General features: G+C 47.5%; 1 protein-coding gene across 1 annotated transcript in view; it reads left to right on the forward strand.

Moving 5' to 3' along the window:
* Window positions 1-10,003, forward strand: part of PCP4 (Purkinje cell protein 4) — a 54,292-nt gene extending 44,289 nt beyond the window's left edge. Inside the window, exon 3 of the mRNA XM_005606157.4 lies at window positions 9,587-10,003. Within this exon, the coding sequence (XP_005606214.1) occupies window positions 9,587-9,714 (128 nt within the window). The 3' untranslated portion in view covers window positions 9,715-10,003. The remainder of the gene's footprint in view (window positions 1-9,586) is intronic.
* The last annotated feature ends 6,725 nt before the right edge of the window (window positions 10,004-16,728 follow it).

Genomic DNA, 16,728 nt, shown 5'->3' on the forward strand with positions numbered 1-16,728 from the left:
ATGTATGTGAAGATAGGGCCTTTAAAGAGGTAATTAAGGTAAAAGGAGGTCTTTAGGGTGGGCCCTAAGCCAAGATGACTGATGTCCTTGTAAGAAGAGATCAGGACACAGGCACACACAGAGGGATGACTGTGTGAGGACACAGGGAGATGACGGCTGTCGACACGCTAGGGAGAGAGGCCTCGGAGGAACCAACCCTGCTGACGTCTTGCTCTTGGCTGTAAAACCTCCAGGACAGTGAGGAAATAAATGTCTGTTGTTTAAGGCCCGCACCCTATGCTGTTTTGTTAAGGCAGCCCTAGCAGGCTCATACAACCAGGGACCAATTTGGCCTCCAATAGAAAAATTATTTTTTTCAATGATATTTATATCTTCTTTTTTGGTTCTCTTCCTAGGCTTAATAAATTTTGGGGGGAAATTTGATCTCATCTGTGCTCATTCTTTTCCATCAATCCCCACATTTGTGGGATAATCATTTATTATCTAAATGCCCCAGCTGGGTAGTCATTTTATACAAGTAAAGTGCATATAGGTAGGGACCAGAGAAATGGGATAACAGGAAACAGAGGACCCCGAGGAGCTGGAGTAAGCTCTCATTTTCAGCTGACCAAGCCAGGCTTGGCACTGACCACAGCCCGATCTGAATCGAGGAGACTGCGGGCTTCAGAATGCCTCCATTTCAGGACAAAAGAGAATGTCTCTCTCTTGGAAAAAGCTGTTCGTACCAAAGCAGATGCTAACGTGGTAAATGGAAAGTTAGGAGAAATGGGAATTGTGTTTTCATTTGCTGTGAGAAGACAATAGATGCAGAAAGCCCCTTGCCTGGTGCTGTTAATCCCTGACCCTGCTCGTTAATCTCCGCTGCTTAGCAAAGACCTGGAAAATTGCAATTCTCCGCACCAGCAGCCCCGTTCAATAAACCCCGAGCCAGCGGGCAGGAGCAAGGCTTGCTGAATCCCGTGCTCCCGCCGGGCAACAGGGGGGCTGTTTTGACTCAGGAACCACTGGCTGAAGGATCTTGTCATCTCTTCATGCTTCATTTCCAGCTTTTTAAGTTGTCTTTGCTTTTTATTGGCATTTTATGAAATGGATGCTCTGTGCCAGCATTTTTATGAACTAGATATACAAATTCATTTTTACTATATTTTTTTCTTGGGAGGAATTGACCTTTCCCTAACATTAGATGCATTCTTCTCTGGGTAGATTTTGATCCCATTTGAGGCTTAAGAGATAAAATTTCCAATTCTCATTTGCTTTCTTACTTGTCTTCGCTTTCCTTGCCTCGAGGGCCTGGGTTTAGATCCTTATGAAGGAGGCCATGCTGGGTCTCCTTGGCCAGGGGGTGGCCTGGTGCGGGAAAGGGCGGATAGCCAGCTGAGAGGCTCCTGGAGCCAAGGGCTCTGTGTCAATTCAGTATCAAGGGCAATACAACTGACAGATGTTAATTCTTTCCAAGTTAATAGGGTACTTTGAAAGAAGGTAGGACATTCTGAGGACCTTGGCATCATAATACCCCATTTGCAAGGCATACTTAAGTTAAATGACTGTTATTTCTTATGGCGTGCTAAAATTTAGGTCCTTTTGTAGTATGATCTGCGCTGTGCCTCCAAATCAAGGCAAACTCCTACTCAGGACAATTATATCCCAATTTACCGCTTACGCGCAAATTTCTGATCCACAGGATTAGGCCTTAGGAGGTAATTTGTTTCTATAAAATAAATCTTAAAATATGGAGAGTCTTAAATACATAAACAAAAGCCTTTACCTGTATGTGTATGTGTGTGCATGCGTGCGCAAGCGTGCTCCTCTGTTCATGAGTTATTGCCAGTATCTCTAGGCAACGACTTTACGTCATCAGAAACTCAGAAACAAATATATTTAAAAGTTCCTTTGATCAAGCGTGGGGGTTGTTTTGGAGTGATGCTAGGTTTCAAACTTCATCATTTCTCGGGCTGTTCAGAATCCACGAATAGCTCTCTTATGCCCTGACTGACTACATGTCTTTTAATTTCTAGAGCATTATGCTAATTATTTGATGTCTGCCTCTTAGATTGTGAATGCACAGATGAAGAATAATTTTTCAAAAAGCGTTGTTTCTTGTCAACCAAGAATGCCTGCTGCCCCTCCTCTGTGCAGGTGGTCCTGGCCTCATCTCCCCACCTGTGTCCTTCCTGGAGGCCTAACCTGACTCCTTAATGCATGCATGCATGCTCTCCTGCTCAGCATTCTGCTTTTGGAATTTCTGAAATTCCATTACTTATTGTGCATTTACCTTCTTATTTTCTGTTTTCCCCAGGAGAACAGAGGCGTGGGCTTGCACTCTGCTCTCTCCTAGCCCGTAGAACAGTGATGGGGCCGTGCTGGGCACTCCAGACCATTTCCAGAATTTGGTATACATTCTCCTGGACGGGCTGGTAAACAAGCAGATTTTGCACACTGGTTGGCTGTGTCATATATTCAGACTCGGGCCATTTAAGGTTTTTTAGCAGCACTGACTGGTCCATATGAAGGCTGTCATCTTGGTCTGAGTCTAAGGAGCTGAAAGTAATGCAGCGCTGCAGAATAAAAACAGGACTTGGAGCAAGACCTGGATTCTGCATCCGCCGTTGGTTGGCTAGGACTCACCAGGTGATCTTGGACGAGGTAGATCGTCTCTGTGCCTGTGTATAATGGGGACAATGAGCGCTTCCTGTAGCTCTCATAAGCAGTGGCAGAAGTCAAACCAGCACAGACTACAAAGCTACTTTAAAACCTAGAGAGCCCCATGGGGCTGGCCCCGTGGCCGAGTGGTTACGTTCGCGCGCTCCGCTGCAGGCGGCCCAGTGTTTCGTTAGTTCGAATCCTGGGCGCGGACATGGCCCTGCTCATCAGACCACGCTGAGGCAGCATCCCACATGCCACAACTAGAAGAACCCACAACGAAGAATACACAACTATGTACTGGGGGGCTTTGGGGAGAAAAAGGAAAAAATAAAATCTTTAAAAAAAAAAAAAAAGAGAAGCCAGAAACTATGTTTCCGGGAACGCTTTTCTAAAAAAAAAAAAAAATAAAAAAAACCTAGAGAGCCCCAGAGTTAAATTAGGTGCTGTTATGGGCCGAATAGGGTCCCTCCCCAAATTCAAATGCTGAAACCCTGACCCCCCCAGTCCCTTATAATGTGACTCTATTTGGAGATAGGGCCTTTAAAGAGGTGATTGGGTTAAAATGAAGTCGTTAGAGTGGGCTGACTGATGTCCTTGTAACAAGGGAGACACAGAGAGGATACAGGGGGAAAGCAGCCACCTGTGAGTCAAGAAGGGAGGCCTCAGGAGAAACCACACCTGCTGACATCTTCATCTCAGACTTCCAGCCTCCAGAACGGTGAGAAGACAAACTTCTGTAGTTTAAGGCACCCAGCCTGTGGTACTTTGCCGTGGCAGCCCGAGACGACTAATGCAAGTGCTCAATAGAATCTGTTGATGGGCTGTAGGATGATTTGACAACCACTAGACTGCGTGTTTATGAGAATAGATAAACGCAAATGGGATTTTAGTATGCCAAAGCCTTTTCCCATTTGATGGGTTTTCATGACCATATCAGAGACTTGTCACATTCATTTGCAATTGTCTTCAACTGGAAGTAGTTTCTTCCTTTTATATTTATGATTCTCTATTTTACCTTTACCATCAAATGATCTGTAAAAGAAAGTCCACTTAACGTCTATGAGGGAGGTCTATGTAGTGCTCCATAAAGAACGGCTCTTGTTACAATGCCATCTTTAAAAGGGCCACCTGAATGTTTCTCTTATGACATAATAAAATGCAAAATAGCAGGGCCACTTCCTGTCTCAGTCTCTGCAAGGAAACGGCAATATTTCAGGGAAATAGCAAAGAAATATCTACACTAGTGTGAAGTATAAATCTGAATCAGACTGGGTTCCTTCCTAGTGGGGAGACCATGGCAGTACTGAGTCATGAGCCAGCCTGAGCCCGGGGATGCAGCATTTCTCCATTATGCTTGGGCCCTTGGCAGCCCTCTGTGTCATGTCTTGGGTGTTTGGTAAAGTTTCTGCCAAGGGAGAAAAGCCTAATTCCTTGGGGTCATTTTGCAGCTGTGCTCTTTGTTCTGAGAGAGAGAGAGGAGTGGGGAGAGAAGACAGATGGATACGTAGATAGGAGGATAGTGGATAGGTGGATAGATAATTGAACAGATAACGTCAACTGCCAGCCTGATAGACTTTGATCCTCACTTCCTCTGACTGCTCTGCATCTTTGAGATGAGGTTTTCCAGGTAACAGACCTGGCGGAGTGTGGGAGAAGTCAGAAGGGCTTGTGGGGGATCCCTCTCCTCACACCTACAGTCAGAAAGTCATGGTTCCTCTCAGTCAACAGGGGAGCTGGCAGTCGCCATCTTTTTCCATTAAACCAGTGATTACTGTGAATAACCTCTTGACCATTCTCCTGGTCAACTTGGGAATTTCTACACAGAGGGACACACAGAAAACATAAAATTCCAGAACCCTGGACAGATACGCAGAATAACGACGGTGCAGTACTGGGCAGTTTACAAAGTGTTCTGGTGAGATACTGCTTGCTCAGACTGACGAAAAGCGTCTTCCGGAACTGGGTGGCCAATGCATTTGCTCACTTCAGACAGTGAATAAAAATGTCAGGTTGAGCCCATTCAGCCCAGATGTAAGCCTGCAGACATCTCTACGAAGCAACAAGTAGAAGGATGAAGGCAATGGCTGCATGGCAATCTGGAAATAAGATGGCACGCGGTCCCCCTGCACTGCTCCTTTAGATCTTCCGTTCCTCCTGACAGAGGAGCTGTGCAGAGGGCCTGGTACCTTCAGTGCCTCCTGGCTATGGGGACTGGGTCCACCCCCTTCTGCACTGTCCCAGGTTTACAGTCACAGGACCTTTGGGTCATGGGCTGCCTGGTCTTCAGACATCATCTCTACACCTTGTGCTGCTGAAAAGGGGCCATCCTCTCACAGCCCAACAAATGGCACCTGCCGCGCAAGAGGCTGGGGAGGGCCCAAAGCCTGGATGGCTGGAAAGCATTCCCTTCCCCTCCCTATTAGGGCCCAGGCATCTGTGAGTTTCACCACTGAGCAGACTCAGGGCCCTGAGCCTGGGGACCCTGTGACTGCCCACGACCCCTCCACTCACTGTGCAGCTCCAGATGCTCTGCTCAACACCCTTGGGCCTGTGGTTGACTTTACAACATGGCCTTGATCTGCACATAACACTGGACCTAGGGGGAGCAGGCTTTTAAACAATGGTTTTACTTCTCCATTTTCTAGATGAGCAAATGAGACTCAGAGAAGCCATGAACCTTCCCAAGTCACAGAGCAGCTGGAGACACCTGCAAATCGGACACCCCTTGCCTCTGCTGGCTGCCTCATCTGCGGTGGGAGGGTCTGAGGATTGGAGGGAGCCAGCCCCATCCCCGAGGAGGCTGGAGGGGCCTGTCAGCCTGATGAGAGGCCTGCCTGTGTTTATTCTCTGGCCAGGTGCTGGTAGCAGGCACTGTTCTAGGCTGGTGAGGAGGGGCTTAAAGCCCCCCCAGAGCTCCCTGGCATGAGAACCCACCATCAGTGGGGGTTTCTTGGGAGCTGGTGCCCGGCCGCTTGGACGGGGCTGCCTGTGTGTTCACCCAGGGCCCATCTGGGTCACACCTGTGCCTCACCAATTCCCTTCTCCCGTGAGGGCTGCGTATCTGAATGTGTGCACCCTGGAAACCCTGACTGTTTCCTGAGTCCCTCCCCCATGAAACAGCACTTCCTTATGTGGTTCCTGTGTGGCTGCGTTCTCCATCTAGGAGAGAAACCTCCCATCTTCTTCACCGTGTCGTCAGTGGATGGTGCCCCTCAGCCGGCCCCGCAGAGGCTTAGCATTGGCACCTCCCAGCCTCCACCTTTAGAGGCCTGGTGGTGGAAATGGGAGTGAGGAATCCTGCCCACATGGATAGGAAGTGGTTACCACTGAGGGTGCCTGACTTGGTTTAGTCCTCCAGACAAAGGCATGCACTGGACAGCTGCCGATCCTATTAATTAACGGACTCACTTGCAATCAACAGTTACTAACTGAACACCCGCTGCGTGTCAGGCCCCGTGTGAGCTGCTGGCACAAGACAGGTGAAGTCCCCGCTCTCATGGAGCTCGCACTGGAGTCGGGGGACAGACCACAGACCAGGGAGGAGAGAAGGAAGGAGAGTGAGGTAGTGATGGCCCATGAAGAACCAGAATGCGGGGTGAGGGGACGAGGTGCATACTGTAGGCAGCACACTCTCCCAGGGCCCTTCCTGCCCCCCGCAGATGTGGCCAAGGTCCTCTCTCTGTGTTTCAGCAGCAGAAAGGGCCCCTAGTGCTGTGAGCACCCTGCCTCTGCCCTGGAGTGACTGGGAAGGGATGCTTTTGCATGGCCACCCTGCTTCTGGCTGTTGTCACCATCCCCTGCATCACAGGAGGGGAGCCTTGGCAGGCACTCGAGGACTTGGATTTCTGCAGGGCCTGAGGCTCTGCAGAGTGGCTCTGGGGGCTGGGTATCCGGCTGTGGTCCCTCCAATGCCCTCCTCCATCATCCCTTCACTCCTGCTGAGTCTGGGGTGTTCAGGGTGTGCTTTCTAGGTCGTAGGACCACATGGAGCCATGTCCAGGCCTTTACATCATTGGAACTGAACCCTGTGCCACCCGGCTTAACTAGTGGTCCCTTCTCTGCCACCATCCCAGTCCCTGTCCTCTGCCTTACACATTCTGCCCCTCTCAGTGGAAGGAGTGACAATGACAGACCTCCTCCAAGAAATGCTTGACTCTACAAAGTAAACAGAAAGTAACAACTCCTGGAATATTAGTGGTTTTTGCTTAAAGACTGTACTATTTTTCAAATGAGAGAGGAATCTATAAATCATTTTTGGCTGAAGATATTAGTTTAAGGTATAATTGTGAAATTCATGTTTATGACCAGTCCTCATGGCCTCGTTACATATTCCCTAAATATGCATAATTTTCTGCACCTTCATTTATCATTTGTCAAAAATAATATTGCTGTTTTCTTCCATTATTAGAAAAGGGAGAAGATGAATCATACCTTTCAAAAGCTTCAGATCGCAGCAACGTTTTAAATCTAAAAAAGAAATTTCCCACCTCCTTTTAAATCCGAGTTCCTTTTTCCCCTTTGTAGCTGGGATGCAGTGGATGCAAGGATTCCTTTGGGAGGGGAAGGATTTGGGACTCAATCATCTTCTGACAATTCCCAGTGTTGAAGCTGCTGCTTATCTGCAGATGTTACCTGTATGAACGGGCTTGTTGCTGTGAGCACAGGAGCTGGAGCCATTTGAATTTCAGGTTTGCTAGATACTTCTCTCCAGTTCCAGGCTCATGTGAGCACAGCAATGAAACATTTTTTAAAGTATTGACTTGGGCTTCAGGAAACTCCCCCGCCCAGTGGTCTTGTCCCTTAGCAGATTCCCTGAAGAAAGGGCTCCTGCAGTGTAGATTAAGATGTGAATGGAGCCTGAGGCAGTAAGAGACAATCCCACTTGTTCTCCAGATCACCTAGGCTCCCATGGGTTAAAAAGATGCCTGCACCGCGCCCCCCGCCCCATAGTCCCTGGACATTGGTGCGCTCAAAATCACTGCTTTTACGGGCATCTGCAGCAAATCTGGGATAGAGGGAAACAGTTCTACTGATTTAGGTCACGCACTGATCAGTGAGCAAGGCTTGCAAAGCCAGTGTCCTCTCCTGGATGGAGGTGTGACTGGAGGGCTCTGGGGGGAAACTGTTTAGTCTCTAGGAAAATTGACATGAGCCTGCTCAAGGACGAGCAAAGGAAATGTCACCCAACCAGATGTGTCTGAAATGAGGGCCAATTCATACGTATATATATTCTTATTATCATCTATCTATCTATCTATCTATCTATCTATCTATCTATCTATCTGTCTGTCTATCTTTCTATCTATCTATCTATCTATCTATCTATCTATCTATCTATCTATCTATCTATCTATCTGTCTGTCTATCTTTCTATCTATCTATCTACCCGTCTATCTATCTGTCTATCCATCTATCTACTTATCTATCTATCTACCTACCTACCTACCTGTCTATCTATCTATCTATCTATCGATCTATCTATCTATCAATCAATCATCTATCTGTCATCATCATCTATCTGAGAGAGAGAGAGAGGACACAGCAAGCAGGAGAGAACAGGCCTACCTCCCTTATAAGCAATCCTAGTGTCCTCACCCTCTTTATTAGGGGTCTGCCTGAACATTGTTATCCAAAGTCACTGAGAGAGGAAGTGAATGAATGGACCACATTTTGGTTAAAGGATGAATCCAGGCTGCCTGGTGACGAAGTCAGGAACAGCTTTGTCCCTGCTCCCTGGCTGGGGCCTTCTCTCCTGCCTCAAATCCCCTGGTTCTCCCGTCCCCAACGGGCTGTGCTCCTCACACTGCCAGGCTCCAGGTGCAAGTCCAGGTGGCAGGGAGGCTACGGGTCCAGGTGCAAGAGGAGGGTCCTGTCCCCTGCCTTGAGCTAACTCCAGGGCCTTATTTGTCACTTCATCTGTAGACAAAGTAGCTTTATCTCAGTTCCGGCTGCATCTTTGAATCACCTGAGAGCCTTTTAAAAAAGCAGGCCAGCCTGACCCTACCCTGGGGACACTGATTTATCTAATTTGGCCTTGCTCGCAGGAGCCCCTCCCACTGCAGCTGTGCAAAGAGCATCCCTGAGTCTGGAGTGGGGCTCTGTGTCTGTGTTTTAAAAAAGATGCTTTTGGTGATTCTGATGATGAGCTTTCAAGGGACTGAGTTCTGAAGATTCTTCCTTTCTAAGACTAGAGGATTTTGTTCATGTATTCATTTTGAGTATTTGGCTAGAAGCTGGCCAGTACTCAGTAAGGTACACAGCCCAAAAGGACAACGGGCACATGTTTTCACTTGCTTTGGCTTATATCCTGTTTCAATGATCATTACAGTGTGAATTAGTTAAATCCTCCTGGTTTAGCAAACAAATTGCTAAGCCTACCTCATTGGAACAAAATGTAAGACTTGTGAAAGTTCAGCCTCACTGTGAAGGTCAAATGCTGTCATCCATTTCTGACAATGATAAAAACAAAAGCCCTAATTCAATAAGCAAATCTCATTGGCAATAGAAGTACCCACAGAAATGCAAAGACTTTAACTCAGAGGTGTTGTGAATATCAGCTCCTGTTTGGCCTGTATCTGTAGCACTATTTAAATTGTATCCACACTGTTTAAATTGTTGCTTTCAGGAGACAGTAACAGCACAGCTAAAATTATTAACACTATATGTGAAATATGGCCTTGAGAAACAGAAAATCGTGTACAGAAACTATCTGAGATGTTGAAACTGTGTGCTTGAGTTTCGCCGACTCTCGCAGGTGTCGAGTTGGGGCAGCCAGAGAACAGCACATTCTGAGCTCTGATGAGCATCAGGACACGCTCCCCTGGACTTTCCCTTGCAAACTAGGTCTTGTGCCGGGGGTGGAGAGTGTGCTGCCTGGTGGACCGGCAGCTGTCTGCCTTCATGCTCTCAGATCAGTGATTGCCTTATGTTTTTCTTGCTACAGATGGGCAGAAGAAAGTTCAAGAAGAATTTGACATCGACATGGATGCGCCAGAGACAGAACGTGCAGCGGTGGCCATTCAATCTCAGTTCAGAAAATTCCAGAAGAAAAAGGCTGGATCCCAGTCCTAGTGGGATAGCCCCTTCCTAGTCTGCCAGAAGACATCGAATTCCACCATCGTTTGTCAAGGAATTAAAAGAATAACACCCTAGAAAGAAATCATCTGCACACCATACACACATGCACAGCAGTCCCACAATGCATGTACAGAGGCCCATGATATTTATAGCCTGATAGGAAAGTGTAGACAATGCAATTGTGAGTGGCTTAATCTCTATGTTTACCTCTAGTATCATTCCTCCTGCAACTAAGTATTTTCCTTGATGTTGTAATAAAACGGAGTTAAGATGCGTGATTAAAGTGTCTGCTTTCATCTCTCCCTTTGCATTAATCCTGGAAGTTACGACTGTCAGAGATGACCGCCCACCAGTTGTCTCTTCTTTGTCCCTTAAGAGTTAGAGCTGAACCAAGGTGCCTTCTGCGAGGAGCTTTTCGGGAGAGAATGAGAGATCCGTTCTCAGCCGTGACTGTCTCATTTGGAGAGTATTAACTGCCGACTGGTGATGGTAATACATTTTCTTCTTATGATAGGAATAGAGCCTTATATCCTGGGGTGCCAAAGACTTAGAAGTTCACAGCGAAGCATGACTCATCCAGGAAAACAGGAGGGGGAAGGAGATGCATCTGTGTTTGGAGCGTGTCACCTAGGTGTACTCAGCAGGTGCATTTCAGAACTCCAAAGGGGACGCCCCCACTGTTGAGGGCGTTCTGCCACTTACCTGCAGTTCTGTGCACCTGCAGGGATTCAGGGGGAAGGCATGTTCTCCAGTCTTCCCCACACCCCATGAACTCCTCACACTGTCGTTTGCTACTGTTAGGATTATTTACCGCAACCTGCATTTTGGAGAAGCTATCTGGGTTCTCTCCCACCACACCTCTTTCCCTGCAAACTTTGCCGGAAAATTGCTTCACATACCCCAAAGGCGCTCTGCCAGCAGTGGGGAGAGGTCTGTCACATGGAGAGAATGGCTCTATGGAGTCAAGAGCCAGGGGGTTGGGTGTGTGCCTGCCTTGGGGCTCAGGTGGCAGGAGTCCCCAGCCCCTGAGTCTGGCTGTTGTTTGAGCTTTGCCATGTGAGAAACTGATGTGGAAATTGCATCTCTTCTTCAGCATCCCGAGGTGCTCAGTGACAGCACAATGTACCACCATGGGGCATCAATTTCTTTTCTTTGCCAGCTCCTTAACCAAGGATCAAGGTGGAGCTTGAAGAATGGTGGAAAGAGGAGGGACAGTGCTCTGTGTGAGTGTGTGCATGTGCTCACACACGTGTGCTTAGGGGTGTGGGTGTAAAATATGCTGGAAGCAGCCAGTATGCAAGGCAATGACTGGGGTGGAGGCCATGTTGCTCCTTGGGCAGGTCCCGTTTGCCATCATGAGGGTACAGACCGAGAAAGACTGGCTTGCTTGGGAGGATTAACTACCTCAAAAACTCCATGTAAAAACGTGTTTGTCATCTTGTGTAAGGAGATCCCTGCTCTGGGGCTGTTAGGGGCGGGGCGAGGGAGAAACTCCGGGGTTCCTTTAATGAGTTTCTAATTAGAGAAGCACTAAATAGGATTGCTTTGGCACTAGCCACCAGCCAGGGCTCCTTGGAGCTCCTGACGGCCTGTGGTCCCCATTGAAAAGAGGCCAGCAGGTTGAGGGGACACTCCATAGAAAGATTCCTGAGAGCGCGGGGGTACGAATGCCACAGAAATTAGATGGACTCTGACGTAGTCTTCTTTGGAGATCCCTAAAGGACCAATGCAGAGAAAGTCAGGAACAAAATAAGAGCTTACACAACTCAGTTGAATTCCCTCTGCATCCTCCCAGCACCCGAATTGTTCCCGCATCCTCTGAATATTTCACATAAAGGAAGCAGGACCTCCCCTTCCTGGGTGTGTCTGGCTCTGACCGGCGGGCACAGTCTCCTGGGGCTCTGACCCATCTGGGATCAAATCTAGTTTTACAGTGAAGATGCTCCCCCTAGAGGGGATTCTCCATGCAAAGCAGGAAATCCTAGGGAGTGGTTCTTCTCCAACATTCTGAAGGGACAGGAAGCACTCTTTAGTAGTAACGGCCCATTGATGCAGAAGGAGGAGAGTGCCGTGAGGGCTGTGGTGTTTGGGGAGAGGCCCCTCAGTGCTTCTGATGCACCTCCCTCATCGCAATCACAGGACAAGGGTACATCTCACTTCCTTGGAGCCACAGGGAGGAATTTTAATTTTTCACTTCCCAGGTAGATTCATGAGAGTGTAAAACTCCAGCTAACAGCACAGAGAAGATTCCAAACGTGTCCCCCTCTGCACGGAAATTGAGTGTGTTGAGTCCATGGCCTCACGGAGCCAGGGGAATAAGTGGCTTATGGCTGAAGGCTTTGGAGGGTCTTTCCATTCCCACGGGCTGTAGTGTTCATCCAAGAGGAAAGGAGGGAACTTTCCCAGGGGGGCTGCACAGGGTGTCAGCAAGTTGGAGCATCACTAATTCAATTTTGTTTCATACATATTTATTAATTTATTAATATTAATTATTAACATTAATTATTAATATATTAATTCATTAGTATTAATATGGCCATCCCTCATCAAGGTCCCGGCAGGCTAGTGGGGAAGAGGCTCAGATAACCCACGGTAAAACGATAAGATTTGTGCCTCCGAACAGAGGGGAGCCAGCCCATCCAGGCTTGGAGACTCAGGTCTTCCCAAGGAACTGCCCCCTCAGCAGCAGTCGGAAAGACGATGGGAGTTACTAGGGAAATAAGAGTGGGTGGCTGGTTGGTAGAGAAGCGTCTGGGCAAGGCCCAGGAGAAGGAGGTACCCAGCTTTGCAGACTCAGAGGTGCAATTTATTAGCACATCCCAGCCTGGGGGACGTGACTGCAACCCAGACGTGGGCAGGCCAGGAGGCAGGACTCCAACACTTGAGATTGGGAACTGGGTTCATCTTTGACTTATAGGTCGGTCAAGTGACTGCAGAGACGTTACCTACCTTGAGCAGCTGGCTTCCTTACCATCGAGGTGATAATAAAATCCACTTGGCAAGGTGGATGGGAAAATGTTAGGAATTTAAAATGAGATAAAATGCATGAGTGCCTGGCTCAATGTAGGTACATAATAAATGGAAGCCATTAATAATGGTAGACCCATGTGGCAAAGAGTCGATCACTGCCTCCATCGCCAGCACTCTTTTTTTTTTTCACTCAACCCAACCCAGAGTTCCACAGGACTCTGCTTCTCTTGACTACAGACTGTTGGGCCAGTGATTGGCACTTGACTAAAGAGGTGGGCTCAGCCAATCAGGATCCTTTTCTTGTGAGTCTGAACTAATCGTCATGGGAACTGAGCCAGTTATTGGGAAGATGTTCAGTCTGGGCAGAAGCTGGTATTGTGGCGGGTTAAAACTGCCAAAAAGCCTTTTAAAAGTAAAACACAACAAATTTTTTTCTTCCAAGAAGCTTCAAAAGCCCTTTTGAAGAGAGATGCAGGTTGATTCATAAGAGGATTTGAGATCCAAGATATATGGGCGCACAAAAGATAAAGGGTAGCCTAGGTTGGGTTAGTCGTTTGGTTGCAATGAGCAGAAACCCATTCACACAAGCTAAAAAAAGAGAATTATTGGGTCTTACAGACATCCAAGAATAGAACATCCATGACATCCAAGAAAAGAATAGAATGCCATAGGCAGGCAGAATTATGTTAAAGATAAATTTATAAAAATAAACTGGGGCACCGTAGGGGAAGAATTGATGCCCTCATGTGATTGTCTTTATAGCATTTTATGACTTTCAGTAAAGTTTTATGGTTTTCTTCACATAGGTTTTTTTGTTCTATTTCTAGCTATTTCATGGTTTTTGTAGTCTTTCTAAATAAAATCTTTTCCCAAAGCATTCTCTGGCTGGTTTTCCTGTTATCTAGGAAAACTACTTATATCTGTGTGGTTAACTCTCTCTCTGCTCATCTTACTGAACTACAGAACATCTGGTCCTTTTTCAGTGGATTCTTTAGGATTTCCAGGTAGACAATCCTATCATCTGCAAATGACAACAATTTTGTCTCTTCTTCTCCACTGTTTTTAGCTCCTTTCTTTTTTCTTGTCTTGTCTTCCTTATGCTCCATCCTTGTGTTTTGATCGTTTCGGTCTCAGGTGACAGTAACAGACCATCTAATGAGGTGGGCGTTTTCACAGGTCATGAGTTGACTGATTGTAACTTCACAGGGTCATTTACTCTCAAGTCTTGCAGTCCTCTCATTGTGCCTTTGAATGAACAAATTTTATGGGCCCTGAAGATTAACCTAGATAGATTAGTGTAATTGGAAGGGAAGATTGGAGAGGGAGAAGGAGTTTAGGGTCAGAGCTTATATAGGATTTGTATTTAAGGTGAGGATTCCCATGATTGGTATGTTTAGGAGATTTTACTTGATTCCAATTCGAAGTGTAGATCATTGAGGTGGGGTCCTTTGCTCAATCTGCAATGTCCAGTGTCTTAGGCAGCTTGGGCTGCTGTAGCAACCGTACCATAGACTGGGCGGCTTAGATAATAGACACTTATTTCTCATAATTCTTGAGGCTGGAAGTTCCAGATCAAGGTGCTGGCAAATTCAGCACCTGGTGAGGGCTCTCTTCCTGGTTGGCAGATGGTGGGGAGAGAGACAGAGCGCTGGAGTGTCTTGTTCTTCTTACAACGGCACCAATCCCATCATGGAGGGGCCACTCTCATGACCTCATCTAAAGCAAGTTACCTCCCAAAGGCCCCACCTCCTAATACCATCGGCATTGGGAGTTAGGGCTTCACCATATGAATTTGGGGGGACACAGACATTCAGTCTGTAACATCCACCTTCACAGGAGCAGGGGTCTCTGGTCCTCCCAGACGCCCTTTACTATGGTGTGATCTGACCAAATGCCACACTGGACGCATTCACTGCCCAGCCTACTTGCTACACAGCTCAGGTATATTTTCTACTGCCCGCCACTCCTCTTCTCTGTTGCTGCTTTGACATTGGCTCCGTTTTCCTTGTGGCTGTGATGGAGGACTCCATTCAGTGCCACATTTCCCTTTTAGAAACAGCTTGTTCTTTTGCTAACAGATGATTAATTGAATAAGAAGTAGGGGTGAGCAGAGTGCTGCTATGCTTTGAGTGACCTCCCTGGGAGTTAGGAGTCCGCAGGGCAAGGGTAAGGAGGGGTTTTGGTGGGGCTCTATCAGGCTTTGTAGATAACAACCAGAGGATTGTAAAGTGGATCCACTGAACTTGTTCTCTCTGCTCCTTGCCCCGTAAAGCTGATCTGAATACTGAGATTTGGGGCGCCCAAAGCTAACGATTCTCATTATTTCTATGCGCCTGTGCTGCTGCAGGGGCTCTACCATCTGAGTGTTTAAAAGGATGCCATCCCATGAGCCACGACTGCTCACAAAGATGGAGAAGTGCTTCTCTGCTAGAGCTTCCGAGCTTCAGTGGGGGGTCCTTCTTTCAGTCCCCACAGCTAAAGCATCATTTCCTAGCCCCCTTGCGAAATGAACTGCAGAGTTCCTCTTAGAGGATTGTCTAGTCCAAAGCCAGGCAGAGTCTATGACGTGTAAGATGGGTTCCTGCACAGAAACCCCTAGACACACAGGAAATCATGGGGTTCGCCCAGACTGAGAGGAAAGTGTGTTCCATGGGAACCTTACTGACGCTGAAAGCACCACCCTGACTGCACATTTCCCTCTGGTGTAGACACAGCTATCCATGTCTTGGTGCTTTACTCAATCATGGTGCTGTGGGAGCCACACATGGGGCCTGTCCTGCCTGAGACAGGAGAGCATGTGGCTGACTTTCTACCTATTGACTTGTTTAAAGGCCTCGATAGAACTAATAATAGGGAGAGAGCTGACATCATTCCATACTCCATCATTTCAGTGCCTGTCCCTTTGATTTCTCCACTTTGTGCCCACTTTTCTCTTTCTATAACATTCCCTGTGGCACCCAGAGTAATCTTTTGAGAATGAGAATTTGATCATGTCATCTTTTCTACGCCTTCCTGCCCCCAAACTTAAAATCCTTCAACAGCTTCACTGTGCTCTTAGGATAAAGCCAGTTTCCTTAATGTGGGCTGCAAGGACCTGTGTGGTGCCCTCACTGCTCACTTTCTGGATGTTTCAGTTCTTCAAATGCCCGCTTCTCCCTCCCATATCAGCCCATTTGAGTTTGCGCCTCTGTCTTTCCATCTGGTTAACTCCCATCATCCTCTAGTTCTGAGCGGACATGTCACCTCCTGGAACAGTTGAGATAAAACCAACTGCCGGTGAAAGATAAACCCCGAAATCCTGAGGCTGAACCCAATAGAAGTTTGTTTCTCACTCACGGCAGAGCCTGATACAGGTGTCCTGAGTCACGGCCATTGTCCATTGGAAGGCGGCTTCAGAGGTTGGTCGTGGGCCAGACCCAGAAGTGATTTAGATCAATTCCACTGGCTGGAACACAGGCACGTGGCCACACCCATTTTCAAGGGAAGCTGGGACGTAGTTGACCAGTGTCCAGGCAGTAGAGGAAACAGGTTTTGTTGAACACACTGCAGTCTGTGTCCCTCCCCTGCCAGGCCCACCCCACACGAGGCCCTGCTCTTGATGGCACTTGTTACAGCTTTAATTTCATACCTATTTATGTGGTTCTTTGATTAATACTCATCTCCTCCCCTCAGCTCTGTGAGGTCAGGGACGTCCTTTTTATGGGCAGTTTCGTTGCTCATTAAACACCATGAGAATGAATGAATACATATGTGCCCAAGGAAGTATTTGTGAGCAGAGGGACATAAAGGAAGCCCATACTTTCATTCAGTAAACAGCCAAGAAAGACCCTGATTTGGCCAGAGTCGCAGGAGGCCTGTCCTCTTGGTTTTCATTTTCCTTTCTAAAGAGGGTCTTAGAAAGCCAGTGTGTTGTGGAGTTTCCCGTCATCCTGGTTTACAACGGGCAGAAACACCGTGGAGTTCAGGACAGATGGGCACCAGTGCACAAGGACATTTCTAAGCCACCTCCCACCTAAAAGGAAACCAGAGCAAACAAAT

Source organism: Equus caballus, chromosome 26 (genome assembly GCF_041296265.1).
Source record: "Equus caballus isolate H_3958 breed thoroughbred chromosome 26, TB-T2T, whole genome shotgun sequence".
Lineage (NCBI taxonomy): Eukaryota > Metazoa > Chordata > Mammalia > Perissodactyla > Equidae > Equus > Equus caballus.